Source organism: Hyla sarda, chromosome 10 (assembly GCF_029499605.1).
Source record: "Hyla sarda isolate aHylSar1 chromosome 10, aHylSar1.hap1, whole genome shotgun sequence".
Taxonomy (NCBI): Eukaryota; Metazoa; Chordata; class Amphibia; order Anura; family Hylidae; genus Hyla; species Hyla sarda.
In genome coordinates, this window is record NC_079198.1 from 67,444,259 (window position 1) to 67,472,119 (window position 27,861).

The 27,861-nt window shown below is 43.1% G+C and overlaps 1 protein-coding gene across 11 annotated transcripts in view; it reads left to right on the forward strand.

Moving 5' to 3' along the window:
- LOC130293923 (galactoside alpha-(1,2)-fucosyltransferase 2-like) overlaps positions 1-27,861 on the forward strand; it is a 338,139-nt gene that overhangs the window by 231,316 nt on the left and 78,962 nt on the right. For 6 of the 11 annotated variants that reach the window (XM_056543208.1, XM_056543206.1, XM_056543209.1 and 3 more), the window contains one exon: positions 6,387-6,609. The exons of the other annotated variants lie outside the window; for them this stretch is intronic. In XM_056543208.1, the coding sequence (XP_056399183.1) occupies positions 6,546-6,609 (64 nt within the window). In that variant the 5' untranslated portion in view covers positions 6,387-6,545. The remainder of the gene's footprint in view (positions 1-6,386; positions 6,610-27,861) is intronic. 11 annotated transcript variants of the gene reach the window in all.

Sequence of the window (27,861 nt, forward strand, 5' to 3'; positions counted from 1 at the left end):
TACCGCCGCTGCAAGACCATCCCGCTTTGCGGCGGGCTCTGGTGAAAACCAGTAGCAACTTAGAACAGGTCCACCGACAAGGTCCACGCCAATCCCTCTCTGACACAGAGGATCCACCTCCAGCCTGCCGAATCCTGACAGTAGATCCGGCCATGGATCCCGCTGAGGTCCCGCTGCCAGTTGTCGCTGACCTTACCACGGTGGTCGCCCAGCATTCACAACAGATAGCGCAACAAGGCCACCAGCTGTCTCAACTGACTGTGATGCTACAGCAGCTTCTACCACAGCTTCAGCAACCATCTCCTCCGCCAGCTCCTGCACCTCCTCCGCAGCGAGTGGCCGCATCCAGCCTCCGTTTATCATTGCCGGCCAAGTTTGATGGGGACTCTAAACTTTGCCGTGGTTTTCTCTCGCAATGTTCCCTGCATTTGGAGATGATGTCGGACCAATTTCCAACTGAAAGGTCAAAGGTGGCTTTCGTGGTCAGTCTTCTGTCTGGGAAGGCCCTGTCATGGGCCACACCGCTCTGGGACCGCAATGATCCTGTCACTGCCTCCGTACACTCTTTCTTCGCTGAGATTCGAAGTGTCTTCGAGGAACCAGCCCGAGCCTCTTCTGCCGAGACTGCCCTGCTGAACCTGGTCCAGGGTAATTCTTCAGTAGACGAGTACGCCATCCAATTCCATACTCTCGCCTCCGAATTATCCTGGAATAACGAGGCCCTCTGCGTGACCTTCAAAAAAGGCCTATCCAGTAACATCAAAGATGTGCTGGCCGCACGAGAAATCCCTGCCAACCTGCATGAACTTATTCATTTGGCCACCCGCATTGACATGCGTTTTTCCGAAAGACGCCAGGAGCTCCGCCAGGATATGGACTTTGTTCGCACGAGGCGGTTTCTCTCCCCGGCTCCTCTCTTCTCTGGTCCGCTGCAATCTGTTCCTGTGCCTTCCGCCGTGGAGGCTATGCAAGTAGACCGGTCTCGTCTGACACCTCAAGAGAGGACACGCCGCCGCAATGAGAACCTATGCCTGTTCTGTGCCAGTACCGAACACTTCTTGAAGGATTGTCCTATCCAACCTCCACGTCAGGAAAGATGTACTCCGATTCCGCACAAAGGTGAGACAGCTCTAGGTGTGAACTCTGCTTCTCCACGTCTTACTGTGCCTGTGCGGATTTCTTCTTCTAGCTTCTCCTTCTCAGCTGTGGCCTTCTTGGATTCCGGATCTGCAGGAAATTTTATTTTGGCCTCTTTCGTTAACAGGTTCAACAACCCAGTGACCAATCTCGCCAGACCTCTCTACATCGCCTCAGTTAATGGTGAAAGATTGGACTGTACTGTGCGTTACTGCACCTCTGAAATTCTTCTCGGACTACCTTGGCTTCAACTCCATTCCCCTACCCTTGACTGGACCACCGGGGAAATCAAGAACTGGGGTACTTCTTGCTACAAAAAATGCCTTATATCTGCTCCCAGTCCTGCCAGTCAAAACCCTATGGCTCCTCCGATACCAGGTCTCCCCAAGGCCTATCTGGACTATGCTGATGCTATGCTCGTGCCGGCTCTTTGCGATTTAAAGGGCCAGTGCGCTACTGATTGGCGCATGGTTTTAATTAGTGTGTTGACCTGTACACTTCCCTATATTACCTCACTTCCCCTTCACTTCCTTGCCGGATCTTGTTGCTATTGTGCCAGTGAAAGCGTTCCTTGTGTATCCCAAGCCAGTGTTCCAGACCTCTTGCCGTTGCCCCTGACTACGATCCTTGCTGCCTGCCCTGACCTTCTGCTACGTCCGAGCTTGCTCTTGTCTATCCCTTGTACTGCGCCTATCTTAGCAGTCAGAGAGGTTGAGCCGTTGCCGGTGGATACAACCTGGTTGCTACCGCCGCTGCAAGTCCATCTCGCTTTGCGGCGGGCTCTGGTGAAAACCAGTAGCATCTTAGAACCGGTCCACCGACAAGGTCCACGCCAATCCCTCTCTGACACAGAGGATCCACCTCCAGCCTGCCGAATCCTGACAGTATGATTCATTTACAACTGCACTTTGTACTCAATATTTTATATTTTGGTTTTCTATATTTAGACACTTTATGCACACGGCACTTCACAGGGCAAGCAATCCTGATTAGATGTATGCTATAATCTTACTAAATTACACTTTATGGCCAGCATTTTTTATTGCATTTACCCTTTTTTTTCCATTTATATTTGGCTCTATTTTGGTGCAAGTGTCCTTTTTTGCGCCTTTTAGTTTACACATTTCTGCTGATTTTGAATTGCAATCCACTGTTTTTGGCAATACACATGATATGGAAGGGTTTCATGAACTGCATCTTTTTGTGAAAAGGCGCAAAGCAACCGAAAAGTCTCTAAACTACCCCAGCCCAGACTTAGCTTAGCTTTTTGGTGTATGTGAAGAGAGATATTTCAGAAAATGTGACCTGTACAAAATGTATCAAATCCTCTGTGACCATTTAATAAATTTGGTGCTCCTACACATTACCAGCACACAAAAAAAGGTGTAGAAAAATGCCATTACATTCTCATGGCATAAAGGACATTTCCAAAATAATTTGCATGTCATACTGAATAACAGTATCATTTCACTAACCCAGCACACACCCTATGCGTGTTACAGGAAGGCAAAGTGTTCTACACCCTTACTGAAGCTCTCTGTAGTCCAGAAATAGCCATTTTTAATAGCAATTCGCCCCCAATAAATTCGGAACAAAACCAATTTTGGGGAAAATTCGGCGAATAGGCCGAATCAAATTTTTCAAAAATTCTCTAGTATTTACCATATGGTATAAATAACATTATAACTTCATTCTATTTTATAGAGTTACTTTAACGTTTTATTTTTCATTAGAAAATAATCTGAGATTTAAATAATATTTTTATGTTGAACATATTTTTTAAGAACTTTTGTTGATATTTATTTCTTACTATAAAGTAATCTGAAATCTTGCAGTTTTCATTTTAGCCACTAGGCCTAATAATAAACTGCCAGTTCCCCTGCTCCAGACTGTTGTGCTCCCCATGCCCCTTAACCCCTTAAGGGTTTTTCCATTTTTGCACTTTCGTTTTTCCCTCATTACCTCTAAAAAACCATAACCCTTTCAATTTTGCACCTAAAAATCCATATGATCGCTTATTTTTTGTGCCACCAATTCTACTTTGTAATGACATCAGTCATTTTACCCAAAAATCTACGGTGAAACGGAAAAAAAATCATTGTGAGAACAATTGAAAAAACAAAACGCCATTTTGTAAATTTTGGGGGCTTCTGTTTCTACGCAGTAAATTTTTCGGTAAAAATGACACAATCTCTTTATTCTGTAGGTCCATATGATTAAAATGATAATCTACTTATATAGGATTGATTTTGTCGTACTTCTGAAAAAAATCATAACTTCATGCAGGAAAATGTATACGTTTAAAATGGTCATTTCTGATCCCTATAAATTTTTTATTTTACCGTATATGGGGCGGTATGAGGGCTCATTTTCTGCGCCGTGATCTGAAGTTTTTAGCGGTACCCTTTTTGTATTGATCGGACTTTTGTTGATCACTTTTTATTCCTTTTTTCATGATATAAAAAGTGACCAAAAATACACTATTTTGAACTTTGGAATTTTTTTGCGTGTACGCCATTGACCATGCGGTTTAATTAACGATATATATTTTTATAATTCAGACATTTCCCCACGCGGCAATACTACATATGTTTATTTTTATTTACACAGTTTTTTTTTTTAATGGGAAAAGGGGGGCCATTCAAACTTTTATTAGGGGATGTGTTAAATGATCTTTATTCACTTTTTTTTCCCACTTTTTTTTTGCAATGTTATAGCTCCCATAGGGACCTATAACACTGCACACACTGATCTTTTACATTGATCACTGGTTTCTCATAGGAAACCAGTGATCGATGATTCTGCCGCTTGACTGCTCATGCCTGGATCTCAGGCACTGAGCAGTCATTCGGTGATCGGACACCAGGAGGCAAGGTAGGAGACCCTCCTCGTGTCCTACAGCTGTTCGAGATGCCGCAATTTTGCCACGGCGATCCCGAACAGCTCCCTGAGCTAAGCGGCATGGTTTCACTTTCACCATAGACGGGGCGTTCAACTTTGAACGCCGCGTCCAAAGGGTTAATAGGGCGCGGCACCGCAATCACTGCAGCATGCTATTAGCCACGGGTCCCGGACGTTGTTAGAGGCTGGGCCCGACCCGCTATGACGTGGGGCCACATCGTGGCCCCGCGTTATAGAAAGGGAAAGGACTCAGGACATACCAGTACATCCTTGGTCCTTAACAGGTTAAGTGTTCATGTCTGCAATATGAATCAACAATGTAGAAAAAAATATAGTGTCCAAAGTTTTCACTAGCACTATATAATTTTTATTGTAACTATATTTATAATTTACAACTTACTACAGATTGCTTGTTTGCTTTAATTCCCTTAGTGTACCTGTATTTCCTGCTTTGTCCCTGAAGACTTGTTTGTCAAGAAGTCTTTTAAGGGCTTGTCATAAAATACACTGGGCCATCGTAAATGTTGTAGGGTAAGTTTCTAAAAAGTAACAAGCTATAGAGGATCTTGAGAGGGAAGCAGGTTATGGCACACTAAGGTGAGGAGACAGACATGTGCAACTTTGCTTATATATCAACTGTACTCTACTGAAGGTAGGAAGCTTGGTGATTCTACAGTCGAGGCTTAGCTTTTTATGATACAATTCACACACAACTGACTGGTGGTTGGTTTCTTACAAATCTCTGTAGAGTATTGGTCCTCCTGTTGTTCTCTGCATTCTGTTGTCTATTTGGTGCAAACCCCACTCTGGCCAAACCAAGGTGGAGAGCTCTCCTCAACTCATGCTATTCTTATTCCGGTCACTATCACTCTTGCCCTAAAGATCTAGGACTTTGCAGTAGCTCTGACCTTCATTGGAACATTTCTTTCACTCTTAGCTCTCAGCTTTCAACAGCCCAACATAGCAAAGACCTTTTTGTGCCAGACCTTCTTCTCTGTCATGACAGGGCACAACATTTGCATTTTTCTTCTCTCGCTTAAGTCATGCCGCACACCCATTTTATCTGATTTTAACTAATGCCCCTATCAGGACAGGGGTTGGAAACTGGTGCTGTGTATCCTGAGACTTATGGGGTCAACACACATGCCCCAAGCATCTGGCAGTGAAGCAGCAATTTCCTTGCACTATGTTTTCTGGGCTCTACCAACCACTAGTTTTAACAAATTAATAAGATTTTTTTTAAATGCACCGTTTATACAGAACTCTACACATAAGCTGACATGGCCCACATTGAAGTCAACAACATTTGTCTAATGTAAATGAACAAACAAGTTATATACACACATATCTACAAAATGTATCACTTAAGTACGCAATGGCATACCAAGTTCACACATGTCCCATCTGCTGTGACAAGCTTTCTACAGCAAATAAGTAAAAAACTATTCTCATGGAAATCCAAATTGTGTGAAATTGGTATGGATTTTTCACTGCAGAAAACAAAGAACAAAATCACTGGTTATAAAGTCCACGCTTGTGGATTTTGTTGTGGACTCACGAATGGTACATTACTTTATAGAATTTATTGTGGATTTTGAATTCCTCACTGAAGTCAATTGGGAAAATGTGCAACAAATCTGTAAACAAAATGAAGCAGAAATTAACTTTTGATCTTAAGATAACCCTGTTGAAGTTACCAACTATTGACGACCATATAGACCTACGATGCATTATTATGTGTGTGTAAAATTTTTACCTAACTTATTAAAAACTTGAGATAAGAGAATAACTATAATTTAAGAAAAAACATTTGACATGTCAACAGTTTTAAGATAAATACCCATAATTATGTTCACATTGCTGTAGTACTTTGTCATATTCTGGGTCTGTTTGGTTCCTTATTTTGCAACAAACATCTCCAAAACAGGTCAGAGCACAACTAACTCCACTGGGTCCTGACGGATCCCATTGACTTAAATGAGGGCCATCGGGGATCTGGTAGTTTATCGGAGAAAAAAATTGTTGCCTGCACTATTTTTTTCTCTGCAAAACTCCCTTCACTTTGAGTTCAACTGCAATGTGAAAGAGGCCTTTGCTGGGGAAAGTGCTCAGCTAAGCGAATCTTCCACCTCACCGCAGGAGAAAGTCCTGCAGAGTAGGGGGAGACTGGAAGAGAAGCGCTCAGCTAAGCACTTTTTCCTGCTTATTCTAGCAATTGGTGGGACTTTCAATACCAACTCCATCTGATTAAAACTTTTCACCTGTATTTATGACACTTTAAATGTTATGAAAGCCTTTCCTAACTAAGCAAAGGTCTGTCTATTAAACACTGATCAATAACATTCCAGGTATAAATCTGCCACTGCTTCCGACCAATGAACTGCAGAGTTTCACATGTATGTCAACAAGTGTATGTACAAAAGAGGTGTGGAGAACTGAGACCCTACAAAACCAGTCAAGACCAAAAATGAGAATATAGCCTCCTCTGCTACTGCAAACATTGAGCTATGTGGGACAGAAAGCTACTCAACTTGTTACGCATGTCTGTCAGATGCAAATGGAAACATAAAGGTAAGTGTAAAAGTCACAATTTGTAGTTTATCTTAAAATATTATGAAAAGTTCACTGTAATTGAAAAGTCTCCTGTATTCTGCTTGCATCTTGTATTATGATAATACCAACGGCACGGTCACTATTTATTTGTAAGTTAAAATTGCAGCATTTCTTATGTCAGATTCCCTGCAAGTGACAGTAATGTCCAATTACAGTGGTCCCTCAACATACGATGGTAATCCGTTCCAAATGAACCATCGTTTGTTGAAACCATCGTATGATGAGGGATCCGTGCAATGTAAAGTATAGGACAGTGGTCTCCAACCTGCGGACCTCCAGATACGTCGTCCGCAGGTTGAAGACCACTTGGAGGTTATACTCACACGTCCCTGCCGCTCCAGACCGTCACCGCTGCCCTGGATGTCGCTCTCCATCGCTGTCGCTGCGTCCCCGGGAGGTCTCTCCGTCACCGCCATCACGTCACTACGCACGGCGCTCCTATTGGTGACGGGACGGCGTGCGCGGTGACGTGATGACGATGATGGAGAGCGCCAGCGATGCAGGGGATCCCGAGGAGTACGCTACAGAGCCCCGAGGTCAGGTAAGTGATCATCAGCGGACCACACAGGGCACCATAAACGGCTATCCGGTGGCAGCTGAAGCAGTCAGCTCTGCCGGATAGCCGTTTATGCGATGGCCCCGACATAAAAAAGCATTGTATGTTGAGGGTTCACTGTATTACCATGAGTCATAACTCCCGTTTTATCCTTACAAAAATTGTAGCGCAGCAAACGCAACTATCCCTGTCTGACATATGATGGGGACTGAACATCCTTTAACATTGCCTGTTGCCATGATTTATTTTTATTGGAAGATCTAACATATCAGTAAGAGTATATGATGTTCAGGGTTTATTTCCTTATTCTAGACCCACAAACCATATTAGGCAGAGGCAGATTTTAATTTATTTTTACATTAACTAGACCTTCAAGAGCGACATTTTGCTCTCCTACAGGTATAGTTGTGGTGGCCCAGTATAGCATCTGCAGCTGATACTTATCAGACAGTAATCTGGTGGTTGAGGTATCATAGGTTTGCTGGATGCATAGTATGTCTCTCCAATATTGAATAGTCATGCAAAGTGTATTGTCTACATTAAATGTATGCACTACCTTGCAACCCTACAGGGTGCAGAGAGTTAATAATTTTCTGTGCCTTACATTTTATTGTACAGCTGAACAGAATTTAGCTACATGAGACTCCTAATCAATGAGCTATACCAAAGTCCACCCTCCTCTCCTGGGGAAAAGGGTTAGATTTTACCTTGCCCTAGTTTTTGAGATCTTGGCCCTTGCCTAGTGCACATGTCTTTTCCCTCAGCCCTGTTAATTCCTGATGATACCAAAGTAGTGAGCCTAGATATTGATAATGTCAGGCTATAGTGAGCCTAGATACTGATAATGTCAGGCTATAGTGAGCCTAGATATTGATAATGTCAGGCTATAGTGAGCTTAGATACTGATAATGTCAGGCTATAGTGAGATTAGATACTGATAATGTCGGGCTACATACCAGCCAGTAGACCTGCCTGCAATAAAGTGATCCCACGGAGAGGATACAGTCAACATATGCGTTTCAAGTGGAATTTCTATAGCAAGAGTAGAGCTTAACAAGAGCCTTGCTGTGTTTTACGGAATCTTTCATTGGTCTCTGGTCGGACAAGTGCCAGCCTATCTCTGCCAAGTTGAGGAGGACTACCCATGGATGTGTTTCTCTGAGTGTCATGCCACTGTGGTAAACTTGGGGGATAAAGCCTTGTGGGGTGTAGGGTAGTTAGGGTGTTGCTGTTCATAATAGTAAAGGGCGCTGTTAACCCTTGTCACTCGTGACGCCAGGGTGAGGGTTAAATACTGTAATCTTGATAGGCCTATTGTCATCCTTCCCAAGAGCAATGGGTGAATGTAGAATAAAGGATTGTCCACAACCGCTGTTAACTGAAAAACATGCAGGAACTTTTACTGAAGAATTTCTGTACATGCAGCAATAGTAACAGTCCAGATGACTGAGCAGCGATTGACAGTTGGTTGGGATCACATAAGCTCAATTTAGCTTCTTAGAGATTTTGTAGCATAGATCTGCTGGATTTAAGGGTGCGTTTAGGTCCAGTGATCTTGCGGTGAGTAGCGGGGAATTGCTTAGTATATCCGCTATGTTAGAGGCCGAGGCCGCAAGGCTTTGGCCTAGTAAATTGTCTTGTAAGCTGCGGAGGTCCTACCTCTTCCAGAATCAGCAACCCAAAAAAGTGATCAAGATGGCGCAGCTCCCTTATATGGGTAGGGGCTGGCCCTTTTGGATTGGTCCATAACAACTGTCACTCACCATTACATTGCATTGTGGGTGAACACGTCATGAGAACCACCAAAGGTCCTTTAGCAAAACCATAGAGTTTTGAAGCTAATCATATGACCCGCAGGTCCTGCTACCCTGAACAGGTAGGCATCTGAATATATACATATTTATACTTATATTTATATGAAATCCTATACAAATATGAACTAACTAAGGGGTGACACGGGGATAACTATAGAAGAGGGACCCCGACGTTCTTAGGGACTCTGACCATGGGGACCTCTACAAAGGTACAGTATGAAATACGGTACCGGACACCACACCACAGATGGCCACAAAAGTGAGGAAATTGCTTTTCCCCTCACCAAATCCTTGTCCAGTAGTTTCTGTAATTTGGACTGCAAGCTAGAGTATCAGAGAGATGAAATATCTACATATATCTGCAGAAACACTTTCATGGCTACGTGCTAAAGCACCAAAGATTGATTTCTTAAGAATACCTACAAAAGCATTGTTCAGTAAAAGGGACAGTAATTTTGTTTCTCATAAATTCTAAGCTATACCTTTTAGGCTACATGTAAGTACTTGTATTGTACTGGATTGCATCAGGAGTTAAAGGGGTTATCAATCATAGTGCTTACCTGCCAGAAAGTAATGGAGATGCTAATTCCTTGTTTGTAAGTGTGAGATCACTTTTCTTCCCCCACACATCAGCCACCCCACCCATTGAAACACACCTGTGCTCCTTCCATGTAATAGACCAGTGTTTTCCAACCAGTGTGCCTCCAGCTATTGCAAAAATTATGTGCAGACTGAACTCCCTCCCACCAAACATTCGCTCCACCAATTGAAGCAGACAGGCTTCTTTGAACACCTGACTAGTTATGTAATGTCCCGGGCTGCACTTCAAATACAGAATTGCGAGACCACCATCAACCACAGGTACAGACACTATAAAATGAACTACACTAACTTTGCAGCTCCTGTAGCACAGTCAAATAAAAAAATAAAAAAAAATACTGGAACACCCCTTCAAGTAAAGTTGCAAGTTGTTTACCGGAACCCTGGATTCAAAAGTGTAATTTCTAGGCTTTGTCAGCGGGAACTACTTTATTTACAAATGGGGCAATTGTCGGGATAACAGAGGAACATTGGGTCTACACCTTTCAACTATGTGACACCTACATTCAGTATTACCATTATCGTCATTATAGTCTGGCAAGTTAGCCATGGTTGTCACATATTCACACAGGGCAGGTTTGTTGCCTGAAATTCTGTTCCATACATTTGAATAGGGTTATTTATGTCACACAATGATTATTTAACAAATGTGTCCTATGTGGAAAAAAACCTAATGGTACTACAATACAATTATTTACTGTTTAATTTCTATTCATACTACAATCAGATACTTAGAGACTATATTGGTAGTTCCCTCAGATTGTATGGGAAGAAAAAGCACAGCATGCTGCGTTACTGGTTTTGCCAATATTACAGATGCCACAAAGGAATTTGCCAGATACCTTTTGTTCATTGGTCCATTGGCCTTATCCATGTGTGCCATTTGGTGAGTTCAGCAATGCAGTTTCTGGCAATGTGAACAAATACTTTTCCCCCCAAAAAGTAGCAGACATTCTAGATATAATACAACAGATAATAATCAGTTTATTCTTCTTTCTTCTTTGTTGAGACCTTGATTTGTATTTTTATAGTCATATCTTGTTTGAGTATAAATACAATATCTCACAGAAGTTGTAAATATTTTATTATATCTTTTTATGTGACAACAAAGACACTTTGTGGAGGTCCGCACACTCGGTGAGGTTGTAGAAAAACTGACACTTTCCGGCACTTGCTGGATCAGGAGACAGAGTAGAATGATGCAAAAACTACAGGTAGTATTGAACAGCACTCTTTTATTGTTGCAAAACAAACAGTAGACAATGCGTTTTGTACACAGTAGGTTTGTATATGCTTGAATGCTGGCAGTGTCAGTAATGGGAGACAGCTGCCAGCATACTAACAGGGGATCGGGAGTGATCAGCGCTCGGCATCGGCACAAGGCAGAGATCACGTCTGTGCGGTGGTCCTGAGCCGGGGCGCTGCAGATGTTCCGAGCGCACATGGACTCACCCTCTGCGCATGCGCAACCTGTCCCCGAGCCAAGCCCTTGCAGAAGCTGTCAGCGCTCTGCAGAAGCGTCCTCTGACAGGAGTCCCAAACCGGGGGACTTCAGTAATAGCCGCCAGCGCACGGCATGGGGTGAACATATCACTCCCGTTCCCCTGTTAGTATTCTGGCAGTTGTCTCCCATTACCGACACTGCCAGCATTCAAGCATATACAAACCGTGTACAAAATGTATAATGCACATGGTCTTTGTTTACCTTTTTACCAACACACACGCCCATTATGATGCCACCTGACCTGCCCACAAACCGGTTGCATTCTCGCGGGCTTTTTCCCACCTGGACATGTATACAACCACCTTTTGTATGTATGTGTCCCCCTCCCTGACCTGAGGAAGAGGGGTGCAGACCCCCTCAAAACGCGTTGTGAACTGCTTGTTTTACGACAATAAAAGAACGCTGTTCAATACTACCTCGAGTTTTTGCATCATTCCACTCCATCTCCTGACCCAGCAAGTGCCGGAAAAGTGTCAATATTTTTACAGCCCCACCGAGTGTGCAGACCTCCACATTGCAAGACCGCCCAAGGATGCTGGGCACGGACAGACACGGGCTGCTGCTGTTTTCTGTCTGCTTAAGGCCGATAACGGTGTTGCGAACGGAGCACAACACATCAAGGTGAGCAGTTAAATATTACACACACCTTTATATACCTGCCGCCACAAGGTGAAGGCACAGGGTACGCCGGTGCATGTCCTATTTTTTATTTCCACATGGTAACAATGACACTCTGCTACAATGTAAAGTAGTGAGTGCACAGCCTGTATAAGGGTGCATTCACACCATGTTTTTGCAATACAGTTCCCGTATCAGGTTTTTGATGAAAAACTGATTCCTCAAAACCAGACTAAACTGTATCAAAATGTGTGTACAAATTTTAACCCGTATACAGTTAAAAACTGTATACAGTTTAAAAAAAACTATTTCAAAGAAAAAACTGTATACGTTTTAACTTTTCACTCCATTATAAATAAAGTTTCACTTAATTGATTCAAATTCCAAAATAATAACTGTGCAAAGTGAGTACACCCCTAAGTGGAAATGTCCAAATTGGGCCCAAATTGTCAATATTTTGTGTGGCCATCATTATTTTCCAGCACTGTCTTAAAGGAGTAGTGCAGTGAAAAATAACTTATCCAAAAGATAGGGGATAAGTTATAGATCGCGGGAGTCTGACCACTGGGACCCCTGCGATCTCCTGAATAGGTGCTCGGCAGTCTGCCGGAAGCGGCTGTTCGGACCCCTGCAGGAAGCCGTGACTGGCACGCCCCCTCCATGTATCTCTATGGGCCACCGCTCCGTGAGAGGGTCGGCACGCCCCCTTCCAGCAGACTGCTGGGGCCCCGTTCAGGAGATCGCAGGGGAGTCCCAGCGGTCAGATTCTTCACAATCTATAACTTATCCCCTATCCTTTGGATAGGGGATAAGTTAGCTTTCACTACACTACTCCTTTAAGCCTCTTGGGTATTGAGTTCACTACAGCTTTAAAGGGTGTCAATGGAGTCCTCTTCCACTCCTCCATGACGACATCACTGAACTGGTGGAAGTAAGAGACCTTACATTTCCCCACCTTCTGTTTGAGGATGCCCCACAGATGCAAAATAGGGGTTTGGAGACATACTTGGCAAGTCCATCATCTTTATTCTTCTTTACAAGGTAGTGGTCATCTTGGGGAAGTGCTTGGGGTCATTATCATGGTGGGATACTGCCCTGTGGCCCAGTCTCCTAAGGGAGGAGATCATGCTCTGATACAGTATGTCACATTACATGTTGGCATTCATGGTTCCCTCAATGAACTGTAGTTCCCCAGTGCCAGCAGCACTCATGCAGCCCCATACCATGACACTCTCATCCCTAGGCTTGACTGTGGGCAAGACACACACTTGTCTTTTTACTCTTCACCTGATTGCCGTCATACACGCTTGACATCATCTTAACCAAGTTTTATCTTGGTCTCATTGGATCACAGAACATGGTTCCAGTAATCCATGTCCTCAGTCTTCTTTTCTTTAGAAAACAGTTTTCAAGCTTTTTTGTACTTCATCTTTAGAACAAGCTTCCTTCTAGGACTACATATATGTAGACAAATTTGATGCAGTGTGCGGCATATGATCTGAGCACTGAAAGGCTGAGCCCCACCTCCCACCCCTACAACCTGTGCAGCAGTGCTGGCATTCCTTTTATGTTTATTTCCCAAAGACAATCTCTCGATGTGATGCAGAGCATGTGTGCTCAACTTCTTTGGTCGACCACAGAGAGGCCTGTTCCAAGTGGAACCTGTTCTGTGAAACCCCTGGTCTTTCCCACCATGCTGCAGATCAGTTTCAGGGTCTTGGCAATGTTTTTATAGGCTAGGCCATCTTTATGTAGAGCAACCATACTTTTTTTTTAAGAGTTGTATTCCATGAGGTACCATGATGAACTTCCATTAATCAGTATTAGAGAGTAGGAGAGCGATAACACCAAATATAAGACACCTGCGCCCCATTCACAGACTTGTGTTGCAAAGGTTTAAAAATAAACCCCTTGATGACGCAGCCTACGTTTTCTTTTTCCTCACATTCTAAGACCGATAATCTTTTTTATTTTTTTCCACTGTTTTAGGGCTTTAGGGTTTTATTTTTTTAGGGCTTATTTTTTATAGTGTGCCAATAAAAAGTTGTACTTTTTATTGGCACACTCTATTTTATCACATAAAGTATTACTTAAAAAAAAAAATGGAATTTTGCAATTTTGCAGGGCAATAGTTTTTCCAATACAGCAAAACTGACATGCTACCTTTATTCTATGGGGAGTACGATTCCAATAATACCAAACATGGATAATTTTTGTTTCATTTTATGGTTACAAAAAAATAGAAAACTTGAAGAAGAAAAAAATCTATGTATATGTCAATTTTTGATCCCTTTTTATTATGTTATTTTTTTTTTCTGGAATGTGATATGACAAAAAATCTGCAATTTTGGCATTTGTAATTTTTTTACGTTTACATCTTTGACTGATCAGGAATGTGATAATTTAATAGTTCGGTAATACCAAATATGTTTGATTTTTTTACAATATTTTATTTAAAACATTTAAAAAAGGGAAGTAAAGTATACTGAAATGATGTATCTGTTACGCCGAGCGCTCCGGGTCCCCGCTCCTCCCCGGAACGCTCGCTACACTCTCGCTACTGCAGCGCCCCGGTCAGATCCACTGACCCGGTGCGCTGCGATACCGCCTCCAGCCGGGATGCGATTCGCGATGCGGGTGGCGCCCGCTCGCGATGCGCACCCCGGCTCCCGTACCTGACTCGCTCTCCGTCGGTCCTGTCCCGGCGCGCGCGGCCCCGCTCCCTAGGGCGCGCGCGCGCCGGGTCTCTGCGATTTAAAGGGCCACTGCGCTTGATTGGCGCAGTGGTTCTAATCAGTGTGTTCACCTGTGCACTCCCTATGTATACCTCACTTCCCCTGCACTCCCTCGCCGGATCTTGTTGCCATTGTGCCAGTGAAAGCGTTTCCTTGTGTGTTCCTAGCCTGTGTTCCAGACCTCCTGCCGTTGCCCCTGACTACGATCCTTGCTGCCTGCCCCGACCTTCTGCTACGTCCGACCTTGCTTCTGTCTACTCCCTTGTACCGCGCCTATCTTCAGCAGTCAGAGAGGTTGAGCCGTTGCTAGTGGATACGACCTGGTCACTACCGCCGCAGCAAGACCATCCCGCTTTGCGGCGGGCTCTGGTGAACACCAGTAGTGACTTAGAACCGGTCCACTAGCACGGTCCACGCCAATCCCTCTCTGGCACAGAGGATCCACCTCCTGCCAGCCGGCATCGTGACAGTATCCTGCTGATAGCTATGAAGACTAATTAATACCCCATGATGTACATGTTCATCATGGCCTCCTGTGCTGTGGTGCACCATAATGAATATGTACGTCAGTCATTCATCAAGCCAGATCACAAGCTGAGCTCTCTTCACTGAGCAACTCCCTCCGGGCGTCAGCTAAATGGTCAAGGAGGTAGGGCCTTGAATCCGCTATGCTCCAGGGCTGCACTGCCTCTCTCCAACTATGTCACACTGTTGATTGGCACGCCAGCACGCAACGGCCATGTGTACTTCTCCTGCCCATTTGCTGACTATCAATCAACAGCATGAGGTAAATGCAGAAAGGCGGTGCAGTCTCGAAGCATAGCAGACCCTGGGCTCCAACTGCTCAGCCGACTCCCAGAGGGATTACAATTTTTTTTTTGTTCATATACAGCAGTCTAAACTATCAACACAGGTATGGCTAGAATAGGCTTAACCCCTTAAGGACCACGGGTTTTTCCGTTTTTGCACTTTCGTTTTTTCCTCCTTACCTTTAAAAAATCATAACCCTTTAAATTTTGCACCTAAAAATCCATATGATGGCTTATTTTTTGCGCCACCAATTCTACTTTGCAGTGACATCAGTCATTTTACCCAAAAATCTACGCCGAAACGGAAAAAAAATCATTGTGCGACGAAATTGAAGAAAAAACACCTTTTTGTAACGTTTGGGGGCTTCCATTTCTACGCAGTACATTTTTCAGTAAAAAATGACACCTTATCTTTATTCTGTAGGTCCATACGATTAAAATGATACACTACTTATATAGGTTTGATTTTGTTGTACTTCTGTAAAAAATCATAACTACATGCAGAAACATTTATATGTTTAAAATTGCCATCTTCTGACCCCTATAACTTTTTTATTTTTCCTCATATGGGGCGGTATGAGGGCTCTTTTTTTGCGCCGTGATCTGAAGTTTTTATAGGTACCATTTTTGTATTGTTAAGACTTTTTGTTCGCTTTTTATTAATTTTTTCATGATATAAAAAGCGACCAAAAATATGTTATTTTGGACTTTGGAATTTTTTTTGCGCGTACGCCATTGACCGTGCGGTTTAATTAATGATATATTTTTATAGTTCGGACATTTACGCACGCGCCAATACCACATATCTATTTACATGGTGTTTTTTTTTTATGGGAAAAGGGGGGTGATTTGAACTTTTATTAAAGGGGTTGTGCGCTGCCCTGCAGTTCGGAGCTCCGCTCACAGCGTCCGGAAGTTCATTGCTCTGAACGCTGTGTGCGGGCTTCCGTGTTCGCAGCCGCCGGGCATGACGTCATGCCCGACCCCTTCGTGACGTCTTGCCCGCCCCCTCGTGACGTCTCGCCCGCCCCCTCAACGAAAGTCTATGGGAAGGGGGCACGACCGCTGTCATGCCCCCTTCCCATAGACTTTGGTAGAGGGGGCGGGCGTGACGTCACGAGGGGGCGGGCGAGACATCACGAAGGGGCCGAGCGTGACGTCACGCCCGGCGGCCGCGAACACAGAAGCCTGCACACAGCGTTCGGAGTAATTAACTTCCGGACGCTGTGAGCGGAGCTCCGAACTGCAGGGCAGCGCACAACCCCTTTAAGGAAAGAGTTAAATCACATTTATTAACTTTTTTTTCACACTTTTTATTTGCAGTGTTATAGCTCCCATAGGGACCTATACCACTGCACACACTGATTGCCAGCACTGTTCACTGCAAAGCCATAGCTTTGCAATGATCAGCATTATCGGCGGTCGATTGCTCAAGCCTGAATCTCAGGCTTGGAGCAATCAATCGCCGAGGGGACATGCCGGAGGCAGGTAAGAGGACCTCCGCTCGTGTCCCAGCTGATCAGGACACCGCATTTTCACTGCGGTAGTCCTGATCAGCCCCGCTGAGCAGCTGGGCAGCTTTCACTTTCGGTTTAGACGCGTCGTTGAACACCGCGTCTAAAGGGTTAATAGCGCGCGCGCCGCGCGCTATTAGCCTCGGGTCCCGGCGTCAGATACATGCCGGGACCGACCCGATTATATCTCGGGAGCCGGCCAAGGACGTAAATATACGTCCTTGGTCGTTAAGGGGTTAAAAAGCCTTAGTGCAATGTGTGTGCAGCTTCACAAGCCTATTATAAGTGACAGTTGTACTTTTAGGCTTAATAATACTTCAATATTAGCATTTTACCATTGCGATCATTGGTAACCCATCATATAGCCCTTTGTGGTCTTTGCAGGGCAGTAGCTGGTAGCTGCTTGATACTATGTATTTGGATGCTATAAACCCAATGAATAATAACACTTTATGACCTGCATATGCATTTATAAATATATATATAAATTACAATATTGATATGGCCACTGTGTTGCCTTATCTATTAAATGTATACATTGCAATCTACTTATACCAACAATTAAGGAAATGCTGGAATTGTTATAATGACCATAGTATTACTGTCACATCGTGCAAATTTGTGTTCATATTCAGTTGTACTAAAAATAGGATGGGGAATAAAAGTTGACATGTTCTCCCATTCGGATACGAGTGATAGCTTTTTTATATGAACAGTCAACTTTCCACTTTATTTTTCTTGTCCCTTATGGGTTGTTTATCGCCTTTACACTGGACAAATATGGATTTTCTGGATTGAATTTAAAGTGTTGCAGTGTCACTGATCTATACCATTATCTGGGAACAAATTAGATTCTAATGTGCTGGGTTATTGACCTTACTATATGGAATACATACTGTCGTATTTATGTGTAAACATAGACAAAATTTACAACAGTGCAAACCAGCTCTCACCTCTTGGTAAATACTATCTTGCACGGATGACCCGGAGGGAGGTCTTCAGTACATAAATGGCACTAGTGTTGCTCGCGAATATTCGCAATGCAAATTTTATTTGTGAATATCGCATATTCGCGAATATAGCACTATATATTCGTAATTACGAATATTCGTTTTTTTTTATTTCACAGTACACATCACAGTGATCACCCCTCTCTGCTTCTAGCTTGTGTGGTGTAAAGAAGGCTCTAATACTACTGTGTGAGACTGGTGTGCGAATTTTCGCATATGCGAAAATTAGCATATGGTAATTTTCTCATATACGCAAATTTGCATATGACCAGATGTCTGATCTCGGCTCCTGCACCCCGTCACGCCCCTTCCCATAGACTTGCATTGAGGGGGCATGGCTGTGATTTCACGAGCCTCCGGCGCTTAAATGAACGCTCTAAATGAACGCTGTGTGCAGCATGACAATCGTGAGGGTTCCCATCGGTGGGACCCCCGTGATCAGACATCTTATCCCCTATCCTTTGGATAGGTTATAAGACGTCTAGGGGCGGAGTACCCCTTAAAAAAAAACTTTTAGTCAGGGGACTTAGACATCATTTCCATCAGACATACTCAAACGCACTACAAGTGTCATTATACACTTTAACAGGAGAACCCCCCAAACGGAATGTTCTTATTGTTAACAAGATGGGGTGGGTAACAAAAGGAAGAAAGAAAAAAGTGCAATGTTTCCTGAAGGGGGCAACAATGACTTTGTTACCTTTGTGGCCAATAACAATATCCAAAATTGGATTTGGTCGCCTCAAAATGAACCGGCTAATTCCAATTGCATATAATTCGCATTAATGTAGGTTACCAATTCTTCAGAGACAATATACTGACCCAATATACATTTTTAACTAATGTATATTACAAATGGTATCTACATTATATATAAAGTTTTTGTTTACGACAGGTACACTTTAACATAGGGACAGCACAGAACTGACATCTGACCACCATATAGTAACTGTATGGTGGCAATGTTAGTTTTTTTGGTGTTTCTGTTAGCTTACACTCTCTTTTACCATGTGATTAGGTGTTTCTGTATACCATTGTGATTTTCTTTTCCCATATTTATGATGGGAACCACTCGCACCATCTGCCATCCAGCCATTACAATATGACGGTCATCAAAATTGTTGCACTTGTCCATTTTTCCTGTTTCCAGAACTTCTTCAAGAACTGACTGTTCTAACTTCAAATAAAGCTTACTGTATTACTTAGTTATATTTACACACATATTACACACTCCAACAATATGGATTTCCTGGCTCCTAAACTTTGAAAAGCAAAGGTGCTGGACCAGGCAGGATTCTTCAAAGGTCATGCTCCCAGCACAGCCATGACCCTTGGCAGCAGCTATACAGTATATGTCATATTCACCACCACATGGCCAAAGAGATGTGTGCTGCTGATCTGTACAGAGCAGGAAGTATCAGCTTAGTTCTAGGCCTAGTGGTCAGAATGGAAACTGCAAGATCTCAGCATTATTTTAAAATATAGACAGTGAAAAGGAAAATTTTGAAACAACATAAACAATTCTTGAAAAATGTGGATAATATAAAATCAATTATCTGGCAGCAGCATCTTCACTTTTCTTCTGACATACTCTTTATCTTGCTATCCATAGGCATTGTCCCACATATTTCTCTTGTTATAAACAGGGCTAGATGCTGGGTAAGTTGTTTCTTACAGCAGTTCAAAGATATTGCTTTGCCTCCTTCCTTCCTATAGTTATAATATACTGTACATTGGTTGAAAAATGAGTATATTTTTGGGTGAAAAAAAGCTGCCCTTGCAGCTATTGCATGATTGTCTCTGTGAGGAGACCAAATACAGGAAGTGAGGGCAGGACAAGCAGGGCTCTATGAACCGAGGACAAGTGGGGCTCTATGACAGAAAAGACAAAGAATGGATAGGCACATTAAAGGACATTAAGTCCTAGTAGGAGCACAGCTCACAATCCCACAAATTCCAAGTAAAACTAGGTAATGAATTGGCACTCCAAACGGATTCAATCCAGTGGTGTTTATTCACTCATCACAGCAAAAGGTGCAATGTTTTGATCCACAGTCAGGACCTTTCTCAAGCATCACAATACAGTGCATACACAACATATTTATATGGTAACAAGTGGTTGTGATGTCACTCATTAGGGGTCGTGTTCACCCATATAAACAATATCATAAACATAGTGTTTCTTGTGATCATATATCTTTATCTTATCTTTTCTATTATGGAGATCTTGACTGATCACATGACTTATATGGCATTCATAGTGCCTATTGGTCATGTGATTGCTAGTTGCGCACCATGTGACAGGCACTGCACGGGGAGCGCTCAGAGTCATAGGCGGCTTTCTGTACTGCGCAGTTGGGATGTTTACAAATGGAACCAGTGTGGTTCCGGTCATGGCATTTGGAAGCCATCTGGTGAGTGGATTCTCTATTAATTAAGCTTCTATATAAGCCATTGCTATGAGTCATATTAAAATATGAATATAAGGGGAATGTATGTGCACTTATCTTTAATTGCTATATATTTGTAAATATGATGTTGATATATGATCACAAGAAACACTGTTTATGATATTGTTTGTATAGGTGAACACACCCCCTAATGAGTGACATCACAACCACTTGTTACCATATAGATATGTTGTGTATGCTCTGTATTGTGATGCTTGATAAAGGTCTGGACTGTGGACCGAAACGTTGCACCTTTTGTTGTGATGAGTGAATAAACACTGTTTGATTGAATCTGTTCGGAGTGCCGCTTAATTACCTAGTTTTACTTGGAGTCTCTATGACACGCTCCCGGCTCATGCAGCAGGATAATTGACAAGCCAGGAGCTTGCACAGACCCCTGCTTGTCCACCCAAACTTCCTCTATTATATTCCATCAGAGACACACAGGCAATAGCTGCAGGGACAAGACAGCCTTTAATTTAATAAAAATGCTATTTAACCAGTGTATATTACAAATATACATATAATGGTATTATCTAAATTATATAATTTTTTTTTGCAAATGACAGATGTTTGCACATTCTGTACCCATCTGCAGATTTGCATCTGCAGATTTGATGCTGTTGCATTAATATAAATATATTTTTTTTTACCCATATCATGCACACTCACTTTCTCTAGTCATAAAACACCCTTTGTTTTATTCCAGCATGGCTGCATGTATGTGTTTTAGTAATACAATTTGGTCACTCAATCACCAGTCTGCCTTAAAAAAAAAAGTTACTGTGCTTAATGTGTGTGGCAGGATGTCAGACCTGGGTTCTGACTTCCTTTGAACTACAGGATGATCTCATACATTCTGGATCCCATCCTTATAGCTTACAGAACCCTTCTCTCCCAGCTCCATCTGCTATCTCTAGGGGATCATTGCGTTTTTTTAATTTTGTGTGTTTGTATTTCAGTTTTTTCTTTTGTGCTGTAATTTTTCCAACATGGTGATATTGTACCACAATTGTGCAAGTCACAGTAAAAGGGTAAAAGCTAAAAATTGCCAAAATGCAGTTAAAATGGGGGGAAATTATCAAAACAGTTTTTTTTTTTTTTTGTGTAGACTGCAACAGATTTGTTGAAAAAGTGTTGTAGCACACATTTTCAAAAGGATTTTGCCCTGTTTGTACCATGTGATGATTTTTAAAGGGGCCTGGCCTCGGAAAAGGATGGGCATGACTAAAATAGGGCCAACTTTTCAAAAGTTTGCAACCAAAGAAACAGTGGTCGCACCACTGGTCTGGAGAAGCGTCGGGAGCGTCGCGAAATAACTATTACCATCATGGCTCCTGTTCGTCTCTGGTCCGGCGTGGCATAAAGATCTGCCTGGCGTCCTAACTGCTGCCAACCACCCAATAAATGTCTGGATAAGGGTAGACCCGTGAGTGCCCCCTTCTTCTTTTCTATTTTCATTCACGTTTGCTTTACGTTGTACTGGGGGAGAGCACCACAGGACGATCTTAGGACTGTTTCCGCACCATAGAGCTGGTCACTACCGTTATTTATTTCTTGAACTACATACAGAAACCTCTTGTGCCAGCATCTCTTTCTTTTCGGTTCGGCTTATACTTTAATAGTTTGGACATTTACGCACACAGCCATACTACATATGTTTGTTTCCTTTTTACTACATTATTTTATTTAAAAAATGGGAAAAGGGGGGGGGGTGATTTTCACACTTTTATTAGGGGAGGGGGCTTATTCACATTTATTAACTTTTTTTATAACACATTTTCCATCTTTTTTTTTTTTTAGTCCCCAAAGGGAGCTATACCATGTGATCTTTCGGTTGCATACACTGTTTAATTGTGAGCTTTGGCTCAGCATTGATCAGTGTTATTGGTGCTCAGCTGCTCCAGTCTGCTGAGGCTTCCTGGAGCCTCCCACCATCCTCTCAGCTGATAGGGACATTGCGATTTGATCGCAATTGTCCCGAAAGCTTCGCTGAGCTGCCAGTATTTATTTTATTTTAATTTTAGACGCAGCAATCAACTTTGATTGCGCCATCTAAAGGGTTAATGCCTGGCATCAACCGATGAGTGGTGTCCACCATTAAACCTGGGTCCTGGCTGCTGATAGCAGTTGGGACCCACTGGGTTTGAAGTGTGCTCAGCCTTTGAGCGTGCTTTAAACACCAGTAGAGGGACGAAGGGCGTACAGGTACGCCCTTCGTCCTTTACGGGTTAAGGACATTGGGGAGATAACCTGTCCTAAGGAAAACTTGACCATTTGCCCATAGTAACCAGACAGATCGCTTCTTTTATTTTTTAGATGCCTTTTCAAAAATAAAAGAAGCAATCTAATTGGTTGCTATGGGCAACTGGTCAGCTTTTGATAAATCTCCCCATTGACTTTTGTTTTTTCATCCTCGCCTTCTAATAGCCTTTTTGATAGCTTTTTATAAAACATTTCTGGTATATGAAGTAACCAAAAATATGAAGTTTTATTTTTTTTATGCGTACGCCATTAACTGTGCATTTTAATAAACAGTATATTTTAATATTTCGGACATTTATTCACACAATGATGCCCCATATGTGTTTTTGTTTGCATAATTTTATTTCAAAAAGTGCAAAAAGGGGGCAGGTGATTCAGGCTTTCTTAGGGAAGGGGTTAATTCACAATTTATTAAAGGAAATCTGTCATCAATGTCACCTGCACTAACCTGTCAGTAGTGACACTGATGACAGATTTACTTTAACTTTGTTTTTTACATTTTGTACACTAATTTTTAGTCCCCACTATTACATGCCATCTACAGATTGCATACACTGAACATTGCTGTGCCATAGCTCAGCATTGATCAGTGTTATCAGCACTCCATTGCTCCAGGCTGCCATGGCTACCTGGAGCATTGGTACACCAAATAAACGGTAAGGAGGCAGGTAGGGACTATCCTGCCGTCCTCCCAGCTGATCAGCTGATTTTGCCGCAGGTGTCCAAATCCGCTCATCTGATCTACCGCATACAGATTTTCCCCATTTTAGATGCTGCAATCAGCTTTGATTGCGGTGTATAAAGGGTTAATTTTGGCATTGGCCTGATCAGTGATGCCAAGCATTAGCTGTGGGTCCTGGCTGCTCATAGCAACTGGGACCCATCGGGTATGAAGCTCTTGTGTGCTCTTCATATAATGGGAGCAGGACTAGGGCGTACAGGTACGCCTGATATCATGTCTTTTAATCCATAATGGATTAACAGTATCTAAACCATACAGGGGGGCCCCCTTCTGATTAGATACTGTGATCCCTTCCCAGTATATATATGAGATACTGTGCTCCTTATATATCATTTAGATACTGTGCCCCCCATATGAATTAGAGTTAGATACTGTGCTCCCTTCATATGAATTAGACACTGTGCCCCCCCCCCCTCATATGAATTAGAATTAGATACTGTGCTCCCCCTTAAATGGATTAGATACAGTACCCCCCTGTATGGACTAGATACTGTGAGAGTATCTAATCCATATAGGGGGAGCACAATATCTCATTCAAATCCATATAGGGGACCACAGTATATAATTCGTACCGAGGGAAAGACAGTATCTAATCCATATAGTGGGTTATAGACAGTATATAATTCATACAGTGTGCACAGTATCTAATCCCTTGGAGGAGGGGGGCAGTATTAAACCATAACAATATCTAATCTATATAGGGGAGCAAAGTATTCAAACCAAATGTGTCCCCACACAGTGTCTAATTCATATAAGTGGACACAGTATATAATTGTTGGGCCTAACTACTGTATCTGGGCACAGAGCGGGGCAATATACATGGGGAGTTTGTAAAGAGGTGAAAAGTTGCTGGAATGAGGACCCTTAACCCCTTAAGGACCAGGCCATTTTACACCTTAGGACCAGAGCGTTTTTTGAACATCTGACCACTGTCACTTTAAACATTAATAACTCTGGGATGCTTTTACCTATCATTCTGATTCCGAGACTGTTTTTTCGTGACATATTCTACTTTATGTTATTGGTAAAATTTTGTCGCTACTTGCATCGTTTCTTAGTGAAAAATTCCAAAATTTGATGAAAAAATAGAAAATTTCTCATTTTTCTAACTTTGAAGCTCTCTGCTTGTAAGGAAAATGGATATTCCAAATCATTTTTTTTTAATTCACATAAACAATATGTCTACCTTATGTTTGCATCATAAAATGTACATGTTTTTACTTTTGGAAGACACCAGAGGGCTTCGAAGTTCAGCAGCAATTTTCCAATTTTTCACAAAAATTCCAAAATCACAATTTTTCAGGGACCAGTTCAGGTTTGAAGTGGAGTTGAAGGGTCTTCATATTAGAAATACCCCACAAATGACCCCATTATAAAAACTGCAGCCCCCAAAGTATTCAAAATGACATTCAGTCAGCATTTAATCCCCTTTAGGTGTTTCACAGGAATAGCAGCAAAGTGAAGGATAAAATACACAATCTTCATTTTTTACACTCGCATGTTATTGTAGACCCAATTTTTGAATTTTTACAAGCGGTAAAAGGAGAACATTTATATTAATATTTGTAGCCCAATGTGTCTCGAGTAAGGACATACCTCATATGTCTATGTAAAGTGTTCGGCGGGCGCAGTAGAGAGCTCAGAAGCGAAGGAGCGACAAGGGGATTTTGGAGAGTACGTTTTTCTGAAATGGTTTTTGGGGGGCATGTTGCATTTAGGAAGCCCCTATGGTGCCAGAACAGGGAAAAAAACACATGGCATACCATTTTGAAAACTAGACCCATTGAGGAACGTAACAAGGAATAAAGTGAGCCTTAATACCCCACAGGTGTTTCACGACTTTTGCATATGTAAAAAAAATTAAAAAAAATTTCACTAAAATGTGTGTTTCCCCCCAAATTTCACATTTATGCAAGGGTTAATAGCAGAAAATACCCCCCAAAATGTGTAACCCCATCTCTTCTGAGTATGGAGGTACCCCATAAGTTGACCTGAAGTGCACTATGGGCGAACTACAATGCTCAGAAGAGAAGGAGTCATATTTGGCTTTTTGAGAGCAAATTTTGCTCGGGGGCATGTCGCATTTAGGAAGCCCCTATGGTGCCAGGACAGCAAAAAATACCCACATGGCATACCATTTTGGAAATTAGACCCCTTGAGGAATGTTACAAGGAATAAAGTGAGCCTTAATACCCCACAGGTGTTTCACGACTTTTGCATATGTAAAAAAAATTAAAAAAAATTTCACTAAAATGTGTGTTTCCCCCCAAATTTCACATTTATGCAAGGGTTAATAGCAGAAAATACCCCCAAAATTTGTAAACCCATCTCTTCTGAGTATGGAGGTACCCCATAAGTTGACCTGAAGTGCACTATGGGCGAACTACAATGCTCAGAAGAGAAGGAGTCATATTTGGCTTTTTGAGAGCAAATTTTGCTCGGGGGCATGTCACATTTAGGAAGCCCCTATGGTGCCAGGACAGCAAAATAACCCCCACATGGCATACCATTTTGGAAACTAGACCCCTTGAGGAAGGTAACAAGGGGTACAGTGAGCATTTACCCCCCACTGGTGTCTGTCAGATCTTTGGAACAGTGGGCTGTACAAAATTTTTTATTTGCACAGCCCACTGTTCCAAAGATCTGTCAGACACCAGTGAGGGGTAAATTCTCACTGCACCCCTCATTACATTCCCTGAGGAGTGTAGTTTCCGAAATGGGGTCACATGTGGGTTTTTTTTTTTTTGCGTTTGTCAAAACCGCTGTAACAATCAGCCACCCCTGTGCAAATCACCTCAAATGTACATGGTGCACTCTCCCTTCTGGGCCTTGTTGTGCGCCCCCAGAGCACTTTGCGCCCACATATGGGGTATCTCCGTAGTCGGGAGAAATTGCGTTAATTTTTTTTTCCCTTTTACCTCTTGTCAAAATGAAAAGTATGGGGCAACACCAGCATGTTAGTGTAAAAAATTTATTTTTTTATACTAACATGCTGGTGTAGACCCCAACTTCACCTTTTCATAAGGGGTGAAAGGAGAAAAAGCCCCCCAAAATTTGTTAGGCAATTTCTCCCGAGTACGGGGATACCCCATATGTGTCCCTAAACTGTTGCCTTGAAATACGACAGGGCTCCAAAGTGAGAGAGCACCATGCGCATTTGAGGTCTGAATTAGGGATTTGCATAGGGGTATTCTACGCCAGTGATTCCCAAACAGGGTGCCTCCAGCTGTTGCAAAACTCCCAGTCAACGGCTGTCCGGCAATACTGGGAGTTGTTGTTTTGCAACAGCTGGAGGCTCCATTTTGGAAACAGTGGCGTATCAGACGCTTTCATTTTTATTGGGGAGGGGGGCTGTGTAGGGGTATGTGTATATGTAGTGTTTTTTTACTTTTTATTTTATTTTGTGTTAGTGTAGTGTAGTGTTTTTAGGGTACAGTCACCCGGGCAGGGGGGGTTACAGCAAGTTTCCCGCTGCGAGTTTGAGCTGCCGCGCAAAATTTGCTGCATCGCAAACTTGCAGCCTGATACTCACTGTAAGCCCCCTGTCCATGTGAATGTATCCTGTACATTCACAGGGGGGGGGACCTCTAGCTGTTGCAAAACTACAACTCCCAGCATGCACAGTCTATCAGTGCATGCTGGTAGTTATAGTTTTGCAACAGCTGGAGGCACACGGGTTGGGAAACACTGAGTTAGGAAACAGACAATGTTTCCCAACCAGTGTGCCTCCTGTTGTTGCAAAACTACAACTCCCAGCATTCTCAGGCATGCTGGAAGTAGTACGGCAACATCTTTAGAGCCAGATGTTGCCGAACTACAACTCCCAGCATGCTTGGAGTTGTAGTTTTGCAAGATCTGGAGGACTACAGTTTGCAGACCACTAATACAGAGGTTCCCAATCTGTGCCCTTCCAGATGTTGCAAAACTACAACTCCCAGTATGCCCAAACTGTCCAGGCATGCTGGGAGTTGTAGTTCTGCAACATCTGAAGGGCCAGATGTTACAGAACTACAACTCCCAGCATGCCTGGACAGTAAGGGCATGCTGAGGATGTGTAGTTTTGCAACATCTGGAAGGGCACAGTGGTCTCCAAACTGTGGACCTCCAGATGTTGAAAAACTACAACTCCCAGCATGCCCAGACGCCAAGGGCTGTCTGGGCATGCTGGGAGTTGTAGTTTACAAGGTCCCATTACAGCAATGCATGTCGCTTTACGGCGACGTGCATTGCTGTAAAGGGCCCAACCGCGGCTGAAGATCTACTCACCTGTCGCCGCCGTCTTCCTCGCTGGGATCCGGGTCTTTAGGGACGAGGTAAGTACCGGGGCCGGTCCCCAGCACTCCCCCGTCCCCCGCCGCGTCCTCCGGTCTTCCTCCCGTCCTCTCCGAACTTTCAGGGGCCGGGCAGGGCGGGAAGAAGTAACCGCCCCCCCCCTCCTGCGATTGGTCGGTTAATTAACCGACGGATCGCAGGGGATCGGAGGAGGTGGCAGGCTTGCCACCTCGCTCCGATACTCCAGCATGGTCCTGGCTGTCTGCGACAGCCGGGATCATGCGAAATTACCGGGCGGTCGGGTCCCAGAGACCCGATCAG